At 44.1% G+C, this 20003-nt stretch overlaps 3 protein-coding genes across 5 annotated transcripts; 2 read left to right on the forward strand and 1 right to left on the reverse strand.

The window, feature by feature from the left end:
- Nucleotides 1-5139: 5139 nt before the first annotated feature.
- Nucleotides 5140-9585, forward strand: LOC122132797. Its single transcript, XM_042707415.1, has 4 exons — nt 5140-5355; nt 5578-8257; nt 8810-9405; nt 9519-9585. Exons 2-4 carry the CDS (start codon nt 5738-5740, stop codon nt 9583-9585), a joined length of 3183 nt encoding a protein of 1060 aa, XP_042563349.1. The 5' UTR covers nt 5140-5355; nt 5578-5737.
- Nucleotides 9486-12210, forward strand: LOC116219981. Its single transcript, XM_031564582.2, has 2 exons — nt 9486-11861; nt 12084-12210. Exon 1 carries the CDS (start codon nt 9680-9682, stop codon nt 11606-11608), a length of 1929 nt encoding a protein of 642 aa, XP_031420442.1. The 5' UTR covers nt 9486-9679; the 3' UTR covers nt 11609-11861; nt 12084-12210.
- Nucleotides 12211-14895: 2685 nt separating this feature from the next.
- LOC122132807 (protein transport protein Sec16B-like) lies at nt 14896-19150 on the reverse strand. Of its 3 annotated transcripts, XM_042707444.1 has the most exons (15): nt 18879-19150; nt 18683-18768; nt 18501-18588; nt 18283-18339; nt 17783-17842; nt 17534-17672; nt 17018-17350; nt 16790-16871; nt 16508-16622; nt 16302-16410; nt 16120-16225; nt 15866-16003; nt 15241-15732; nt 15070-15130; nt 14896-14976 (listed from the first exon to the last, which is right to left on the reverse strand). In XM_042707444.1, exons 8-14 carry the CDS (start codon nt 16838-16840, stop codon nt 15083-15085), a joined length of 1059 nt encoding a protein of 352 aa, XP_042563378.1. In that variant the 5' UTR covers nt 16841-16871; nt 17018-17350; nt 17534-17672; nt 17783-17842; nt 18283-18339; nt 18501-18588; nt 18683-18768; nt 18879-19150; the 3' UTR covers nt 14896-14976; nt 15070-15082. The 3 variants fall into 3 exon arrangements, with proteins under 3 accessions (XP_042563378.1, XP_042563379.1, XP_042563380.1); XM_042707445.1 differs by having other exon boundaries at nt 17018-17672; XM_042707446.1 differs by lacking the exons at nt 14896-14976; nt 15070-15130; nt 15241-15732; ... (3 more) ...; nt 16508-16622; nt 16790-16871 and having other exon boundaries at nt 16976-17350.
- Nucleotides 19151-20003: the final 853 nt, after the last annotated feature.

Raw genomic sequence — 20003 nt, forward strand, 5'->3', positions numbered from 1 at the left:
ACTCTGCCTATTCACATTTGTTCCCTAGCGATGTCGGCACAGACTCAGCCGACTGGATGGTGATAATAGTGTCAACCCGGTGGGCCCCAACGGTGAGGTAATCACAAAGCGCCGTGGTCACCGATCCGATCTGTCTGTGTGTGTGGGTGTGTGTAGGTGGATGTGTGTGTCTGAGCCACTGTAGGGGAGGCTGACGTGCCCATCGCAGCCCATCAGGCCTGTCAGTCTTATCAGACGAGCGGCCTCACAGGGGACAGGCTCACAGATAAGGCATCAATTATACATGAAAATAGGTACTCTACAACCCTCTGAGGGTCACTGTCTCCCTTCTCCTCCCTGTCCTCATTCGTCTGGCTGTCTCAACCTGAGAGCTATCAAAAGACAAAAAAAAACATATCATACATATCTATTACATCAAATTTTTATGATATGTCTTTAATTTAAAAACTATTGCAGAAACTTCACTCGCTATTTTTGTGGTGTTAAGTGTTAATAAGCTAAATCCTAGACAGCAAAGGAAGTACTGTGTGCTGGCTCGTGTGGAAGAACTAAACAGTGGAATATGACTATGCTGATTGCAATTATAATAACATAATATAAGTTGAACAAGTTAAAAATAAGGTCATGTGGAACAGGCATACCAGTGAGATTCTGAGGTTGTAACAACCCTCCACTCTCACAGCTGTCTCTCTCTCTCTCTCTGCCTCAGACATCTCCATTTACCAGGGATGGACTCTATTACCGCGCCCTCCACTCTCCCCAGCACCATGTTCATAATTATGTGGCGGCTCAGTGATAAGCCCTTAAATGTTTCATGAGGACAAATCTGATTTCTCTGCAGCTGTCGTGATGTCACTGGTGACTGCACATGAGCCCTGCTTTTCAGATGAATACCTGATACTAAGTCCTAGATTCCCTGATAGCTGCCGGTTCTTGGACGGGACTTGGCCCAGATCTGGCGCGACTCTGGCCTCGAGTCAGTGGCTGTCTAAAACCTCTGAAAGGGAGTCATCCAGCGAGGCCCCAGAGTGTGGGGTTGGGTGAGAACCCCCCTCATCATTAGATATCAGATGGGCTTTTGCTCTCTTGCCACTGGGGAGCTTTCACACAATACGGCCTCAGAAGGGAGAGCAATGATGAGCTTTCCCTCCCGCAGGTGACATTATAGTGGAGCTGAAGGTCATGCCGGGCTCTGCTCTGCTTAGGAATTATCTCATTCCACAGGCACAGTTTGAAACACCCGTTTACAAACTGTGTCTCTCATCTACAAATGACACATTACGGACTGCCAAATTATTGATCAGTCCCTACCGGCATATTCAGCAACGGGAGTCTTCATATTGCAGAGCAAAGGGTGATTTCTACATGGAGAGAGAGAGAACGTGTGCCCAATCAGAAAGATAGAAAAAGAACAGTGGCAATATGGGGGAGACGGAGCGGACATGCAGTGATGATGGTCTCTGGTCTTCCTGGTGATATCTGCAAGGTATTTTACAGGTGTGTAGCTTTGAAACATGCAAAGGTATTATGAAAAAAAGCGGTTTCTGTATGCAGTACAGAATGCATGTTATTATGCTTTGAAAGTTCAGGCTGGGTTCTGTGGTGAAGAAGGCAAAGTTATTTAGCATCAGTATCGATGAAGTTCAGATGAATAAAACATACTTCAGATAGGATCTTATTAGGGCTCATGTTCGTAAGTTCCATCCCATAATGAAAACCGTAATTGAATTTCAGTAGTCCAATATGACCGTGAAAAGATATAAGGCTGTTGGAATTGTAGTTCACTATATGTGGTAACTGACTGAAAAATATGTCAAAATCACTAAACAGAAAAACAGATGAAACTTGACTTGACTGGTGGTTGAATTTACTGATATGAACCTAATATTCTTATCCAAAGAGAGTCTTTAAGTTGATGAAAAGATGTGGCAGATGTGATATCGGGAAGAAATCGTTCTGATTTTACTTTCAGCATCACGTTGCAGCTAATTTGGTTAATGGCAGTGGCCACAGCAGTCACACCAGAGGGAGGGAAGTTTGCCCACGGAGTCAGAGCCATGACAAAGCCCAGGGCGGTCAGCAGGGGGCATGGTCTCTCATACAGCCACCTCTAGTTGTACTTTCTCATAGGAGCACAGAGCGCATTTATGGAGGCATTCTGAGTCGCCGGCAGCACCGGATTATTTATTTACTCATCTATTTTTAAAGGCTTTCTGTGGGAGTTGCAACATTTGGAGCAGGTGGTAAAGGGATCTCTACAAAAGGCAAACGTCAGGCTCTAGTGTGGGTTTAGGTGAAAAAGCACGTGTGTGCACACAAATGAATGTGTAATTTCATTCATCTGGATGTGGGCTGTTCCAAGACACATGATAAGATTTTCAATGCATTGTGGACCGTGCTGTTACTCACTGAACTGGAGGTCATAAATACAGGCTGGTGCCTTCTGGGGTGTCAGACAATGTCTTGACTGTGGAGGGTGTGGGCGAGGAGCTTCTTTTTAGCACTGTCACATTTTCTTTAGTGAGTGATATGTGTGTGCCTTCAGCTCTTCCATGATGAATTACACTGTATCACACTATATAATCACACTATATGATGAATTACACTGTATCACACTACATAATCACACTATGCTTGTCTACATTTTTCACATGACATAAATCTTTAAATAGTGTTGCTATAAAATAGTATGCTATAGTAATTATGGTATATCTTATTCAGGAATGCGCCAGTAATGTAAAATATGATTACTTATTCAAGCATAGACTAAATCTTTCCATAAAACCTTTTATTATGAATGTCCCACATGTTAAAAATCACGGCCCATTTCACCATCCATTCCTCCACTCATCCAGTGCAGTCCATCAAATAGAAGGGAATCTGTGAACTGGGGGCCACTGCAGACGCATGACTACATTTTTTCAAGCCAGTGTGCAGCATTGGTGGTAGTAACTCCAAAACAACACTTCACCTTTTCGTGTGAAATAAGATGCTGTGTGTATGGAAGCTGAAGTTAATATACCTAGACATACTTACACATAACATACTTAGACATAACATTCTTAGACATAGCATACGTCTCAGCAGCACCAACGTAAGGAACATCACCTCCTTCCTAAATCTCTTCCAAGCAGTCGGCCATATTGAGCCGACCAGGTTAGCAGGACACGGAGCTTCGCCGTGTGGAAATACGATTTATGAATCTGAAGCCTGAGGCTGGGGAGGTCCCGAGGGCAGACTTGTCCGCTGGTGTCAGATAGGCTGGCCGCTGGGAAATGAGTTTCCATTCAGTGGGCATGCTTGGGGGACACGGACATGGCCAGATATGAAATGAGATCCAGCAGAGGGGAAAATCTTTGAGAAAGCTACACAGACAGTATTTTGTTTCACTCTGGTAGAAGTGGTAAGAAATATTTAAAATCCTGGAATCTATTAGGTTGTAAATATGAGCCAAGCATCATGAAGTGTGGCAGTGCTGTTGAAAATTGCTCTTAGTGTTGTCTTTCTTTCCTTGCAATAACACTATGTAAATTTGGCTGAGTGAATGCACACTTGAAAGGAAAAGAAAGATCATGACTGTTTCCCCTGATCTAATTTGTATTCGCTTGACATGTGCTACTTACGGAGGTAATTTCACAAGTGCAGGTTCACCATGACTGATATATATTGATTCTTTGTTCCACACAAAAGGTTCACAGTGCAAAGTGCAGAGGGCATTTTGTTTTGACAGAAAACGCGCAAGCAGCTTTTCTGAAAGGGAAGTAAATAAATGTTCCTTGAACCATTTGAGATAAATCTGAGCTCTGAGGCTCGGCAGCTATCATGATTAAGATATACATCATCAGGTCCATGACAGCACAGAGAGAGGGGTTTTGAAATACATCAGGCTTCTCATTTACCCAGCCCAGGGGTGCTTCCTTATCCAAATCATTTTTTGCACAAGCAGAACATGCTGCAGGGTGTGCAGTTATGTATCAGCCCATGATACCGCTGAGATGGAGATGCATGCAGCAGGGGGAGGTGGTGAGATGACAATGTTAAATAGTTAAAGGTTAAAGGTTAAATTGGTGGGCTATGTGATAGGTAGAGATGTTGATACAGGTGAAGGTGGTGGTGTATGTAAAAGGGGGAGATGGTGATACAGGTGAAGGTGGTGGTGTATGTAACAGGTGGAGATGGTGATACAGGTGAAGGTGGTGGTGTATGTAACAGGTGGAGATGGTGATACAGGTGAAGGTGGTGGTGTATGTAACAGGTGGAGATGGTGATACAGGTGAAGGTGGTGGTGTATGTAACAGGTGGAGATGGTGATATAGGTGAAGGTGGTGGTGTATGTAACAGGTAAAGGTTGTGTAACCCCCTAATTTTAGAGCACTTTGTTGCAGCAAGTTGCTGGTTTTAAGTAGTTGCAGCTCGTCTCATCACAAATCGTTGGTCTGAACTGGAATTAATATGTGTCATGTGGTAGCTAGGTGTAGGAGGTGATCAAAGTAAAAGATGATATAGTTGCTAATGTCTGTGGCGGTGGAACTGTATGTGTCAGGTTAATGACGCTGGTTAATGTGGTGATGTGTGAAGTGAAGGTGTCTATGTATGTGACAGGTGTGGGAGGTGATGTTTTAGACAGCTAGAAAAGGCTGGCACACATGGAAGGTTGTCAGTGATGTATGTGACAGGTAGAGGTGGTGATATGTCTAATAGGGTTTAGTTATTATCATCTCTTGCATGTCTTTAAAGTCAAATTACATGCACACATACCATATTCAGAAAACTCATCATCACCAGCAGGTTGTTTGTGAAGTTGGCTCAGTAATGACTGAGTTTATTTTAGTATGTATTTTGATTTCTCTGTCTAAAACAGCAATTTGCTACCTGTTCAGGTATGTTTTTATGGACAACTCATTTTAGTATCATCTTCAAATTCGTTGTAATGGCATATGATCATGTGGAGGACAAATAAACACACCTGTCTTTCCCACTAGCCTTCCAGACCATGCATTATGTACTTGTGTGGTCCATGACCGAAAACCCTGCAAAAATGTAAGAAAAGCTGTCATAGCTCACTCATTTTGGACCAAACCTCCCTACTGCTGCTTTAATTGTTTATCTTATGACAACATATGGCAAGCCTATTTGTTCTGCCCATGGTATGTTTTATGTGTTTTGGTGATTGAAGTTGAATTGTTTGTATAGGACTTATATTTTGAATAGGACTTTTATTTTGACGCGCACGAGATCGGAAGGCAATGGAAGTTTGGAGCACACGGGCACCGTTCACATGGCAACACTCAACTGTCACAGCAAACTCAACTTTAACGTGTTTTTTAACTTTCAATCTCATAGAAAGCAATGACTGTAAGTTTTACATGATCGTAATATGTATGTTATTTAATTACAATGAGTTGTAGTTGTTTGATGATAAATAGTATATAATATGATTAAATAGTCAAATAAATCGCTGCAACTGTACTGTTGTTTACGTTAGCATGTTAGCTAATTAATGTTAATTATAGCTAATTATAATGTTATGTTGTATTTTATAATTCAGCACTTTTTCCACTTTGTTTTTCTTCCTAGTTTTACTCCATTCAATGTGGTCAATAAAGGAGCAAGAAGGCTCATTTTCCTGGCTCTTGAAAAAGGAGTTTGGCTCGCTGCTTAATTTATATTAACGCTAGGAAGCAAAAACATATAGACAGAGCAGTACAGTAAAAAGTCATTACCATCAAAGAGATTTATGCTAGTTATGGAAACCCAAGCAGCAGAAAATGCACCATCAGTGTCCGGATCCAGGCACTCGTCTGCCTCCAAGTGCTCAGTAGCCGGCGCAGCAGCGAGAGCCAGAGGCATAGCAGAAGCCGCGCGTGCCAGAGCTGCATTCTCACAGCAGGAGCTGGAGCTAAAGATGCAGAAAGCTAGATTGGAAGCGAACCTGCAAGCGCTTGAACTTGAAAAGGCAGCGGCTGCTGCCAATGCAGAGGCTGAAGTGTTAGAGGCGGCAGCTCAAATGGAGTATGATGACATGCTCAGTCCCAAGAGTGCCATCACACCACTGGAGGTACAGCAGCGGACGGAGGCGTACGTGGCACAGCATACACAGGCCAGCCCCGCATACACAGGCCAGCCCCTCAACCCCAATGCTCCCCCTCCAGACATATCTCCTCCTCTCAGTCTCAAAGAGTCACCACCATCGAGACACACCCCTGTGTTAAGCCCCACATCTGCCCATGATGCCCGATCTGTTCACTCAGCCACACAGCACAGTGAGTACTTGCCTGCGTCAGAGCACCAGCCCCATTTACCTCGATGCCCCACCTCATACTCTTACTCTCCATCCAGAGTCTGTCAGCAGCAAGGCTGCTCCCCAGGCAAACATGTGAGCTTCCAAGACCATTCATCTAGGAATAACATACAGAGCCCTCCTTATGTCAATCAGGCCCCTGACATGATGGACTTTGCTAAGTATCTGGCCCGCAGGGAGTTAGTTACTACAGGGCTAAATAAATTTGACGATCAGCCTGAAAGTTTTAGAGCATGGCAGTCCTCCTTTTTTAATGCTACTCAGGGCCTAGAGTTAACAGCTAGTGAAGAGCTAGACCTGCTCATTAAATGGCTAGGAAAGGAGTCCTCAGACCATGTCAAAAGAATCCGGGCAGTGTATGTCTCTAATCCCCAAGCTGCATTGCAGTTGTCTTGGACAAGACTTCAAGAGTGCTATGCCACCCCTGAAGTGATAGAGAGTGCACTATTCAAGCGGCTGGACTGTTTCCCTCGCCTCAGTTCAAGAGAAAACTCAAAGCTGAGAGAGCTTAGTGACCTGCTCCTGGAGCTGCTCTCAGCCCAAACAGATGGGTACTTACCTGGCCTCAGTTACCTCGACACACCGCGGGGAATCAACCCCATCGTCGAAAAGCTGCCACAGAACCTACAAGATAAATGGCTGTCTACTGGTTCAAGATATAAAGAACATCACAGAGTCTGCTACCCCCCATTCTCCTTCTTCGTTGAGTTCGTCCGCTGCGAGGCAAAGGCCAGGAATGACCCCAGCTTTATCCTGCCCAACAACAGCTACAGTCATCACCGCAACGAAAGGGCTGCAGGGAGACAGGAGAGTGTGAGGACCGCCATATCTGTCCACAAAACCGACGTGGCAGCAACAGCTAATGCACACCTGACTTACAGAGCAGAGAGAGAAGTGAGGGATCCATCTAAGAACTGTCCACTTCATGACAAGCCGCACCCTCTGGAAAGATGCAGAGGTTTTAGAATGAAGCCGCTTACAGAACGCAAAAGGTTACTAAAAGAATATAGAAGATGTTTTAGGTGCTGCTCTGCTGTTCACATGGCCAAGGAATGTCCTGTGAAGCTGAAATGCAATGAGTGTGAAAGTGAGGAACACTGCACAACCATGCATCCAGACACCACCCTGTCACCAGCAGCGTTTCCTGTTGCGGAGCCACACACAGAACAGCAACGCAGCTTTCCTTCAGAGGTGACTTCCAGGTGTACAGAGGTCTGCGGAGATGGTCTCCCGGCTCGATCCTGTGCAAAGATATGCCTGGTGCAGGTCTTCCCACGAGGCGAAAGAGAACGTGCTGTGAAGATGTACGCCATCATTGATGACCAGAGCAACCGCTCACTGGCCAGGTCTGAGTTTTTCCAGCTCTTCGGCATCCACGGTAGCCCTGCTCCTTACCTGCTGAGGACCTGCGCTGGCACCACTGAAATGGCTGGGAGGAAAGCAGTCGGTTTCCAGATAGAAGCAGTCGACGGCCCAGTGAGTCTGGATTTGCCCCCACTCATTGAGTGCAATGAGATCATGAGCAACAGGTCAGAAATCCCCACAGCAGAGGTGGCTCTTTCTCACACTCACCTGAGGCCTGTGGCTCCTCATATCCCAGAGCTTGACCCTGAAGCACAGATTCTCATTTTATTAGGGAGAGACCTAATCCGTGTTCATAAAGTGAGACAACAGATTAATGGCCCTAACAATGCACCTTTTGCCCAGCGCTTGGACTTGGGGTGGGTCATAGTTGGGGAAGTTTGCATTGACAGTGCCCGCAAGCCCACTGTTGCTGTCTTCAAGACAAATGTCCTTCATAACGGACGTCCATCGTACCTGACACCGTGTCAAAATCACATACACGTCAAAGACAAGGCAAGCTACGGCGGGGAGCAAAGACATGACCTCTCCAGCCACTCTCTCGTCAACGTGCGCCCTGAGGACAAGCTTGGACTTGACGTGTTCATGAGAACAGCAAATGACAACAAACACGCTCTATCTTTTGAAGATGAGACATTCTTGAATGCCATGCACACAGAATTCAAAAGAGATGAACAAAACAGCTGGATTGCTCCCCTGCCATTCAGGTCACCCAGGCCACGCCTCCCAAACAACCGTGCTCAGGCCCTCTCTCGTCTCCACTCCTTGCGGCGCACACTGAACAAAAAACCTGAAATGAAAGAACAGTTTGTTAGTTTTATGGAAAAACTCTTTGCAAACAAACACGCAGAACAAGCAGCCCCCCTCCATGAGAATGCAGAGTGTTGGTACTTACCCATTTTCGGGGTGTACCACCCCCAAAAGCCGGGTCAGATTAGAGTTGTGTTTGACTCGAGTGCACAAGAAGACGGCCTCTCTCTCAATAGTGTCCTGCTCTCTGGCCCTGATTTGAACAACTCCCTCCTCGGAGTACTGCTCAGATTCAGAAAAGAACTCATTGCACTGACAGCTGACATCCAACAAATGTTCTATGGCTTCTTCGTGAGAGAAGATCACAGAGACTACTTAAGATTTCTCTGGCACAAGGATAACAACCTGACGAAGGAGGTGGCGGAGTACCGCATGCGAGTGCATGTGTTCGGCAATAGCCCGTCGCCCGCGGTGGCTATATATGGACTTCGGAAAGCGGCCCAGGAGGGCGAACAGAAGTATGGATCCGACTCACGCCACTTCGTGGAGAGACACTTTTATGTGGATGACGGGCTCGTCTCACTGCCGTCTGAGTCTGAGGCCATCGATCTACTCAGGCGCACTCAAGCATCGCTGGCAGAGTCAAACCTCAAACTGCATAAGATAGCCTCAAACAGTGTCACAGTAATGCAAGCCTTCCCACCTGAAGACCGGGCTGCAGGCCTGAAAGACTTGGGCCTGGACGACGGAGCTTTGCCAATGCAAAGAAGCCTGGGGTTGTGCTGGGACATTGACTCTGACACCTTTACATTCAAGGTCGCCGTCAGCGGCAAACCGTTTACCCGCCGTGGAGTCCTATCCACAGTCAACAGTCTTTTTGACCCGCTGGGTTTCGCCGCACCTGTGACCATCAAGGGACGTGCACTGCTGCGAGAACTCTCCACAGAGGTCCACGATTGGGACGCTAAACTTCCTGCAGACAAGCTGAACAAGTGGGAAACATGGAGAAAATCACTGCAAGATCTGAGCAGCCTCCATATCCCCCGCTCATACACACAGCAATCCTTCTCTAACACCATACACACTGAACTGTGTCTTTTTTCAGATGCTTCTTGCTGGGCCATCGGCGCGGTGGCTTACCTGAGAGTCATCACAACAGATGGGCAGTGTAGAGTGGGCTTTGTGCTTGGAAAAGCAAAGCTGGCTCCTCAACCCGAACCAACCATCCCTCGCCTTGAGCTGTGTGGCGCTGTGCTGGCAGTAGAAATGGCTGAATTGATCCTGGAGGAGCTCGACCACAAGCCAGATGCAGTGAAGTTTTTCTGTGACAGCAAGGTGGTTTTGGGATATATACACAACGAGTCTAAGCGGTTCTTTGTGTACGTGCACAACCGCGTTCACCGCATCCGACAAACCACATCCCCTCAGCAGTGGCACTATGTACCTACGGATCAAAATCCAGCTGATCTGGCCACTAGGTCAGTGCCTGCATCACAACTCACCAACACCACATGGTTTACAGGACCAGAGTTCCTATTCAAGCCACACCAGCCTGAAACTCATGACCCCTTTCAGTTAGTAGATCCTGAAACAGACACAGACTTGAGGCCTCAGCTGACAGCGCTCGCCACACACCTAAGTGAAGGTAAACTCACCTCAGAACGGTTCCAGCGCTTCTCTACTTGGGAGTCTTTGATGAGAGCTGTCTCTTTCTTAATCCACCAAGCCACGTCATTCAGGTCAGACTGTCCGAATGTTTGTAAAAGATGGCACCTGTGTAAAAAGCCACGCACTCCAGAGGAGCTCGATGCGGCAAAACGAGTCATACTCATGTCTGTCCAGAGGGATGCTTATCCAGAAGAGTATGCAGCACTACAAGAAAAAAGAACAATTTCCAAGTCTAGCACAATCCTGAACCTCGATCCTGTCATGTGCGATGGCCTGTTGAGAATTGGCGGCCGTCTGAAACATGCATCTGTTGGGCCTGAGGTGAGAAACCCCATCATTCTCCCAAAATGTCATGTGACAAAGTTAATGGTGAGCCACCACCACGCAAAAGTGCAGCACCAAGGGCGACACTTCACAGAGGGTGCTGTGAGGGCTGCCGGCCTGTGGGTCGTTGCAGGCAAGAGACTGATAGGCTCAGTCATCCACCACTGCGTCACCTGCCGCAAGTTAAGAGGGAAGCTTGAGGTCCAGAAGATGGCTGACCTCCCCCCGGAACGTCTGAGCTCATCTCCGCCATTCACATACGTAGGGCTGGATGTGTTTGGCCCCTGGAACGTGGTCACACGACGCACCAGAGGCGGCGCAGCTCATAGTAAGCGGTGGGCTATACTCTTCACATGCATGTGCTCCAGGGCTGTGCATATAGAGCTCATTGAAAGCATGGACTCACCCAGCTGCATCAATGCCTTGAGAAGGTTTTTCGCCCTGAGAGGGCCAGCAAAGCAGCTGAGATCAGATCGAGGTACGAACTTCATCGGGGCCAGTGCTGAACTGGGCATGAGACCGGACGACCCAAACCAGGTCAGCACTCTGAAACACCTTCACGAGAACGGCTGTGCGTGGGAGTTTAACCCGCCACATGCATCTCACATGGGGGGTGTGTGGGAGCGCATGATCGGCATAGCCCGCAGGATACTCGACTCCATGCTCCTGGAAAGAAAGCAAAATGACCTGACTCACGAAGTGCTGTGTACCTTGATGGCAGAGGTGTGTGCCATAATGAACGCAAGGCCATTAGTTCCAGTCTCCTCTGACCCTTCGTCACCAGTGCTGCTGACTCCTGCTATGCTGTTGACTCAAAGGCCAGGGGTGTCTGCTCCAGCCGGCACTTTCACTGAAAAGGACTTGTTCAAGTGTCAGTGGAGACAGGTGCAGGCCCTGGCAAATGAGTTCTGGACGCGATGGAGAAATGAATACCTCCACACTCTTCAGCCAAGGCGCAAATGGCGCACAGCAACACGAGATCTGCAGCCCGGGGACGTTGTGTTGCTGAAAGAGAGTCAGTCCCCTCGCAATGAGTGGCCTATGGGTCTGGTCACTGCCGCCTTTCCAAGCAGTGACGGAAAGGTCAGAAAGGTTGAAATAAAGACTGCATCACAAGACAAAGTAAAGACATTCTTCAGGCCCATTACTGAGGTTGTCCTGCTTCTGCCTAAGAAAGGTCAAAGGTCAAGCGAGGACTGTTGAATCTTTAGTGGCATTAAATGCCAGACGGGGAGTGTTCTGCCCATGGTATGTTTTATGTGTTTTGGTGATTGAAGTTGAATTGTTTGTATAGGACTTATATTTTGAATAGGACTTTTATTTTGACGCGCACGAGATCGGAAGGCAATGGAAGTTTGGAGCACACGGGCACCGTTCACATGGCAACACTCAACTGTCACAGCAAACTCAACTTTAACGTGTTTTTTAACTTTCAATCTCATAGAAAGCAATGACTGTAAGTTTTACATGATCGTAATATGTATGTTATTTAATTACAATGAGTTGTAGTTGTTTGATGATAAATAGTATATAATATGATTAAATAGTCAAATAAATCGCTGCAACTGTACTGTTGTTTACGTTAGCATGTTAGCTAATTAATGTTAATTATAGCTAATTATAATGTTATGTTGTATTTTATAATTCAGCACTTTTTCCACTTTGTTTTTCTTCCTAGTTTTACTCCATTCAATGTGGTCAATAAAGGAGCAAGAAGGCTCATTTTCCTGGCTCTTGAAAAAGGAGTTTGGCTCGCTGCTTAATTTATATTAACGCTAGGAAGCAAAAACATATAGACAGAGCAGTACACTATTAATGTTTTCCCTCTTCTGAGTCCTGTGTGGAATATAAATCTTCTTTATTTTAAAAATTTTTTGCAGTGTAAACAAATACAGATGCTCAACAAAATATGGACAACATCAGGGACGGTGAGTGAAAAGACATTATTTGCTGTATAGGCCACATTATGCATTAGAGGAAAACATTTTGTTATACTGTGTTAAGTGATAAATACGTCTTCAATAGACGTGTTGGCAGTTACAGACCGTTTTAGGCTGTTTTCTGTAAGTATTTCCAATGCATGTATTAACATATTGTGTAGTCATTAAATGCATAAATATCTCCATCTCTATCTCCTCACTCCAGGGTTCCTCACCCATGATCTGAAGCAAGCACATGCTCAGCATGTTTGCACTGTTCTCGCTGTTTGTAGAAATGCCTTGCAAACACGTAGCCCTCCACCGCGCAAAAGCAAAGAGGAAATGTATATAAATGGCACATCAAAAAGTAAAGTTTTACCTAATCAAAATAAATAACTCAAGCGGCGCAGAGATGAATCGAAGTGGATCAAAGATAAAATACCCTGAGCTGGAAAGCTGGCCTTGACAAATATTCACAGGGAGAAGCTCCCTGTGGAGATACATCTACATTAGTGTTTATTTTTATCTCCAGGTGAAGGTAGTTTTAATTCTAAAGAACAACTCCACCTCCGCAAACACGTCCATACACCCAGCCCATCCCTGACTGCTGTACGCCATCAGCACTGATACCAGAACACACGTACTGCACGACATCTGGGCCTTTAGCATAATGAACATAGTGTGCCTGTTTTGTGGACCCTTTTCTGATATGAACAAGAGTTCTTTTTGGACAGAAAGGGCCCTTCCGTGCTCTAATCTATGCTGGGACTGAAAAGTATCACGGGTTCAATGTCTGCCCTGCATAACCATTAGCGTTTTAAGTGGGGCAATATGCCTAGTCATGTCCCTTTCATCGTCAATGATAAATTATTGTGAGCGCCTTTATCATTATGATAATCATTGTGGTACTTCAGAGGCTTTTTCGTCTTAATCCATGAGCTCCTTCTCCTTTTTCCATTGCTACGGCTACCAGTGGTGTTTCTGCATCTGATGAGTAACCATCTGTATTATAACACAAACAATTTCTTGGCATCCCTTTTATCTCCACTTAACCAAACTCACAGGCATAATGGACTTTAAAAGAATACAATTCATTGCTCCTTTAAATTATTAATGTGCACCGAGTCTCGACATGTAATGGCTGGCTCTGTAATGAAACACATTTATATGTGTGTGTGTCTGTGTGTACACGAGACAGTATCATTTTTAATGGGTATTTGTCTGCACCATAATCCCACTGTATTTCAAAACCTCTCCTAAAGACCACTGCATAAATACTTAATGTGGAAGAATGTTGCATTTATTGATGAGCCATGTTGGAACATTATTGAATATCAGCTTAGTGGATGATTGTCTGATCAGGTATAATGATTTTTTTTCTGAACATTTGTTTAACTTGACATGTAATTAAACTATTTCTGTTACACTTAAAGGTACATGAGACATTTTGCTTCCAGTTTGACTAAGCTCTGGGAGAGGAGGAGGGCCACCACTGGACACAGGGTCACAAACCCACAGTTAACTAAAGACATCATGACTAAAGTATGTGGGCTGTGAGTAGATGCAAAGTTTTATTATTAATATTATATGATCTGCATTATGTTTTACTCATTTACACATTTATTAATAAAATACTGTAAGGCATGCTATGGAACATAACAATATATTCCACAGTACACAATAACAAGTAGGCTCTGTGGTTTTGGACTGGGTCCTACACAGACATGGTTCAAGCAATGAGAAAGAACAGTAGCTGTGAACAGGAAATGCACGTGGGCCTTGCTGGATATATGGCTGTATGAGAAGAGAGAGTACATGGACTGGACAGGACGTGGTATGGACATATGTACCGACTGATGGACTGATGTATAGACAGTTGTATATAATAACATTACAGACAGGCCATATGAAGTGAGATGTATAGTCTAATTATTGTATGGACTGTTAACTGATGTTTGGTTTAGTACGCAGATGGATAGGCCACATTACAAATGCATGTGTTGAGAAAGCCAGAGAGCTTTAAACGAATACCGTTTATGTTAACATTCACCAACAAACTATGTTAACCACAGAAACACATAATACAGACTGTATAGTATGTGTTAGCAGATAGCACCACTATCATGTCAATTCAATTTCATGTAATTTGAACTGATAGGAAGGAGTCATTTCAACAGGCCACTACTTTAAATGAAGCCATTCATTTTACCATCCTAACTCATCAACTACATTTTGCTGTACATTTTGTGAAATATTCTAAAGTTCATTCCTATTTATTCATATGTAAAAAAAAAAGAAAGAAATCAATAGCTTTCAACCACAAACCAAGTTTACCAAGCCTAAGTTGCTCACAGACACCAAAACTACTCTTTCTGAACGATGACTAACTCTGAACTAACTTTGTATCTAATCTTTGTGATTCTCTGGTGCTTTTAGTCAGGCATGGATTAATAGATAGGCATTCATTTAGTCTATCAACTTCATCAGAACATACAAAACTCTTACACATACAAGGGATGAGACAACATAATTTTTTTATTTTCTATTTCTGAAGGTCAAATGGTCATAATATGTCCTTCAGGAGTTGATTGACAAGAGCTGAGCTTGTTGAGGTTCATTCCTCTGGAGCCACTGGAACAGCCCGGGTAGAACCTGGAGGAAACATCCTGTTTACCAATTAGGTGCTCATCTAAGTGGTTGATGTGAACCCTAAAAAAACTTTGAGGGGGAAAAAAAACATCTTACCGTGAAAAGGGAATTACTCCTCTGCCCTCCTGAAACAGCCAAACCAGGAAGTCCAAAATCGCTGTAACCAAATGTAGCAATGAGTTTAATGAAGCATTTGTTGACCAATAAGAACACCAAGAATTGCAGTAGTAAAATCAGTCTGTCAGGGCTGGGAATGTGAATTCAAACCTTTCTTCGCGGCCTGATGATCTTGGGACTACCCAAGCAGACTGAGCTGTTGTCTTGTTCTGGGCAAGAAGACCTCTCAGAGATGATGGTGATGACAGAGAAGTGGGCTGGTTTCTCTTTAATTCCCTCCTCGTCTTCCTTCAGATGGCTATTCTGAGTGTCCAGCTCCATTGGGGAGGAGCGATTGGTTGGGTCTGATTGACTACCGACCTCCTCCTCAAGTTCCACACTCTGGACGTCAGGTTGGCCCTGAAGTAGAGCAGGAAGATTGTCCTCAGCAGGAGATGGTTTGGACACCTCCATCCCACTTCCATGAGCTGTGTCTGACTCATTCTCCAGTGACACGACAGGCTGACGCTGAAACAGCTCTGAACCTTCTGGAGGTACAGTCATGTCTTTGAGCCCCAAAACCTTTTCCAGCCTCTTGAGGCTTGTTATCCAAGGAGGCTCAGTCCATTCTCCTTGCAGCTTTGGGGGTAGGGCGGCACATAGCTGCAACACAGCATGGATTTTGCCGTGAGATTTGCTATTACATGAAATACACTACAACAATGAGGAAGTTCTCTATTGGAGAGTCCATTTTAATCACAACATTTACAGGAGAAAGGATCAATGCGCCGCTCACTTTCAGGAGATTTGACAGTAACCGTCTATCTTCTGACGGAGACGCCAACAAAGCTCTTCCAATGGCCTCAGCATATTTAAGGGCCTCTGCAGAATTTCCAGCTTGGAACCGTCTCCCAGCGTACAAAACCTTAAACATCTGAAGGACAAGCAGAAGTTCAGCATATTTCTGACATGACATAACACCAAATTATATTCATCATCTCATGGTATAAACATTAAGACTGGCTCATAAACACATTCATATGTTCATACCTGGAAGTTAGGTACACAAAGACCATCGCGGCGGAGAGACAAACAATACTCGTAGAGTTCCGTTTGCTCAATTGCAGTGTTGCAAGCAAACTCCCTGAATGGTAAGCTAAAATATAATAGAGTAGAGTTACTTTAGAAAGTAGTTCATAGTCCGTTTGCATGATATTTCATACATGACTCACCTGAGGTCTCCTCCAACAAGAACTAGCCTGGTGTTTTGCTTGTATTTCCCCGGTTCCATTTCTATAGTCATGTAACAAACATGTGCAGCCTGAATGTGCCCTTTAGATGCTGAACAGGGCAAAGCATGATATTGTGTTAGCTAACAATATGCTTCCCCGTATGGATTTATGTTGTCTGACTGGGTTTAGTAAATAGTCTGTCTTACCTAGAGTGTCTCCAATGTTTATAATTACTTCTTTTTGAAAGTCAGGATTAATGGAATTCATCAAAACCATGGCCAAGTGGGGGCGCCAATCTCCAAAGGTCTCATCCCCATAGCTCTAGAAATGAGATGCTTGATTAGATAGATTGTGTTTATTGTATAACCTATATGTAGATTCACAATGATTAAGATAATATACTGAAAAAACCTGGTCACACACCTCCCCCCAGACACACATACACACAAAGACGAATCACAAAATTAGCCTGAAGCGCAGATACTCACAGTGGCAGCTGACGGAAGTACACCTGCTTGGACCTGATAGAAAGTTTTCATCGGATCCCTATCATCCAGTCCACTGATGAATCTAAACAGCGAGACAAAACAAACATGACAGAGAGCATCACCAAAACATGCCAATGACTTACATCAGCTGATCTTCTTCATTTGTGGTTCTCTTCTTCACACCTCAATGTATCTGTTTTGAGGGACAAAAGGTAGTAGTATCCTTACCCACTGATGGCCCTGCCACATAATGATTTATTAATCACGTTGTCCAGATATAAGGCGTGCTCCCAGTAGCCTTGGCTGATGGCCAAGTCCAGAGCCTCCTTCAAGGCAGTATAACCATGTATGACATATTATGAATAGAGACAGGTTCATTGCAGTGTATCAATGTGTCTATTCCAGCTGACATGAAAATGTGAAGGAGTAGTATGCCTTTTTCTTGCCAAAGATGAGCAGATCTATGAGGCCATTGGTGCCTCTACCACAATCCTTTGCTGCTCCAGGTCCATACTTGCTTCTGTGCAGCAGCAGGGCGGCCATCTCTTTACCAGTCGCCATCTGGAACAGGGAATGTGGTGAACGCACATAGACACAGTCATGCATATTTCTAAAGTACACTAAAAACATACTGCCAAGCAAGATCGTGTTTAGATCTTTCTGTCTCTCTCTCTCTCTCTCTCTCTCTCTCTCTCTCTCTCTCTCTCTCTCTCACACTCTCATCACACACACAGCTACACCTACCCCATTATTCCTGCACAGGAGTGCAAAGAAGCTCCAGATCATCTCAGATCCTACATGGTCTCTATGAGAGGGTTCTAAGATAGAGCGCCGCCATTTCATCAGAACATAACTGTACAGCTCTCTGGGGTCAGTCTCGCCTCTGGAATGTGGACACATATTTATAGGAACATTAAAAGGTTTCAAAACAGTGAGTCTGCAGTAAAAATGTTTTGGTGACATAGTAATCAGTGCTGATTCTAAATAACTCACTTCACAAGGGCCAGGAAAATACATGTCATCATAGTCATTCTTCAAGTCTTCAAGCGGCATCTGTTGAAATATCGGAAGGTAATTTACTATTGAATTTGTGTCCTGATGCGACTGCACTTGACTTCATATAAACCTATTGCCTGGCCCAACATTTACATTTACATTTAGTCATTTAGCAGACGCTTTTATCCAAAGCGACTTACATATGTGTGACTTACAATGTATACACATTTTACATTTACACTGATGGCACACTGCACATCAGGAGCAATTAGGGGTTCAGTGTCTTGCTCAAGGACGCTTCGACAGGGAATCGAACTAGCAACCTTCTGATTATTAAACGACTTCTCTACCTCCTGTACCACTGTCGCCCCAAGACTTCACATACGTAGATTCACTGACTACAGATGAGAAAATACTTTTTTATTTGTATGAGTTCTACATAATGTACTCAACACATTGCAAGTGATCATCTCTATGTGACTGGTGTCAGCACTTACTGGGTTCCAATTAATCTTGTCCTCTTCATCATCCGCATCATGGGTCAAATCATCACTCTAAAAGATCATTAAACCATTTAAAGATCACTTACACAACAAGAAACACTATAGCTTCAGAATATACTCCATAGATGCACTATAGAACACTATCCAAGGAAACAGACACTTACACACATACACACTAATACATCAAATGCAAAGGTACTACAAATATGGACCTCATCTGACAAGATGTAAAGGCTTCTGAAATCATCATAGGTGGGTCCATATTTATTCTGGTACCAAGACCACCAGACATCATTGGACCTGGCAATAAAGAAGCACAGGGTCATTTAATTAATATCAAATGCCTGTGCCAATTATTCTCAAATAAATGGGATTTGTCTGTAGATAAGCTTACGGTGTGGAGAGTTCCTGCAGTCTCGTGGTGTAAGAAGGTTCCTTCACCTCAGTCTTCTCACACAGACGATCATCATCCACTTGATGCTGTGAGGGGTCAAAACAAAGCTCAGTAACCAACATTGAACAGTAGTCAGTGCCCAAACCTGTTTTATGTACGGCATGTTTACACAGTCAGATACTAATAATGGTAGTACCTGGGCCTCACTCTGGGACTCATCAAGGAGGTCTCGTGGGCCCGCAATTTTAACCTCAGAAGTAGCCTCAAACAGGGCGTTTGCACCCTCCACCTCACAATCAACCTGAAGCCTGACGAGCTCCATGTCTCCCGTAGTCAGGGACATATTGTAGTACATCACATCAGGTGCCATGGTGAGGTTACTCTCAGTGACGTGCATCTCTTCTCTGTTAGCCATCACAGTTGTTAATTAGCAATACCATTAACATTCATACCACAGAAAAAAAACGTCCGACTCTACCCAGTACTCTTAGGATAACAAATGAGTAAATTCTGTTTTTCACCGCTTTATAAAGTGGCAAAACGTCATAATAGATTAAATGTAACGCAACGTCATCGTCACACTCGGCGCAACAATAAACTTCCCCTGACAGCCACTGTTGTCATCCGAACTTCTCAGAACGTTTACGGAGTTCTGACTGGTGTGAGTCTGCAATTCATTAATGTTTAGGTATTTAGCAGACACTGTAGGATAGATGCATGATTTAAATGCCTGATGTCATGTGGCAGTGTGGGAACAGCGCAACATTTCTACAATAAAAAGTTCGAATATTCACTACTTGAGGATGAATTAGACTTGACATTCATACGAAATGTATATGAGTGGTATGTACATAAGAAAATGTACACATTTCTTTGGTAAATCCTAGTTTACTACACAAAGAAATATGTATTATTCAATCTCTTGAATTGTTCATAACTGTTCATATGATGCGTTCATAATTGCACTTAACTTGAGATCTTAACACATCTCATTTACATCCCATTTAGCTCAAAACTGAAATAGAGAAAGTAATATGCTGCTGAACGAGCGATGGTCTATATTATGCTAGTTTAGTTGAAGCAGAAAATATTGCCCTCTTACTGAGCGCTGTTCGTTTTGCGGCAGACTGGAACACCTAGATTTTCACCACAATTTGTTCACGCATTTACGGTGGTGCTTTGTCTAATGATAATGACTGTCTTATCATTCTTCAAATGATAAACCAATTGTAAAAAAAATGCTAAATATCATCAATGCTCTTATCACTGCTGTTTGTATGCATGTAATATATCCCGCGTCTCAACTTCAAAGCCAATTCTT

The sequence above is a fragment of the Clupea harengus genome, chromosome 3, assembly GCF_900700415.2.
Source record: "Clupea harengus chromosome 3, Ch_v2.0.2, whole genome shotgun sequence".
Taxonomy (NCBI): Eukaryota; Metazoa; Chordata; class Actinopteri; order Clupeiformes; family Clupeidae; genus Clupea; species Clupea harengus.

Excerpts from the sequence above, each read along its gene's own strand:
- LOC122132797 (XM_042707415.1), top strand. The coding sequence starts at position 5,738 with ATGCTAGTTATGGAAACCCAAGCAGCAGAAAATGCACCATCAGTGTCC. Across the intron at positions 8,258-8,809 it reads TTGACGTGTTCATGAGAACA|GATAACAACCTGACGAAGGA; the intron begins GCAAATGACAAC and ends CTCTGGCACAAG. Across the intron at positions 9,406-9,518 it reads CCTGCAGACAAGCTGAACAA|ATGCTTCTTGCTGGGCCATC; the intron begins GTGGGAAACATG and ends GTCTTTTTTCAG.
- LOC122132807 (XM_042707444.1), bottom strand. The coding sequence starts at position 16,840 with ATGAAAACTTTCTATCAGGTCCAAGCAGGTGTACTTCCGTCAGCTGCC. Across the intron at positions 16,623-16,789 it reads TACTTCCGTCAGCTGCCACT|AGCTATGGGGATGAGACCTT; the intron begins GTGAGTATCTGC and ends TCTCATTTCTAG. Across the intron at positions 16,004-16,119 it reads TTTGTGTACCTAACTTCCAG|ATGTTTAAGGTTTTGTACGC; the intron begins GTATGAACATAT and ends CTTGTCCTTCAG.
- LOC116219981 (XM_031564582.2), top strand. The coding sequence starts at position 9,680 with ATGGCTGAATTGATCCTGGAGGAGCTCGACCACAAGCCAGATGCAGTG.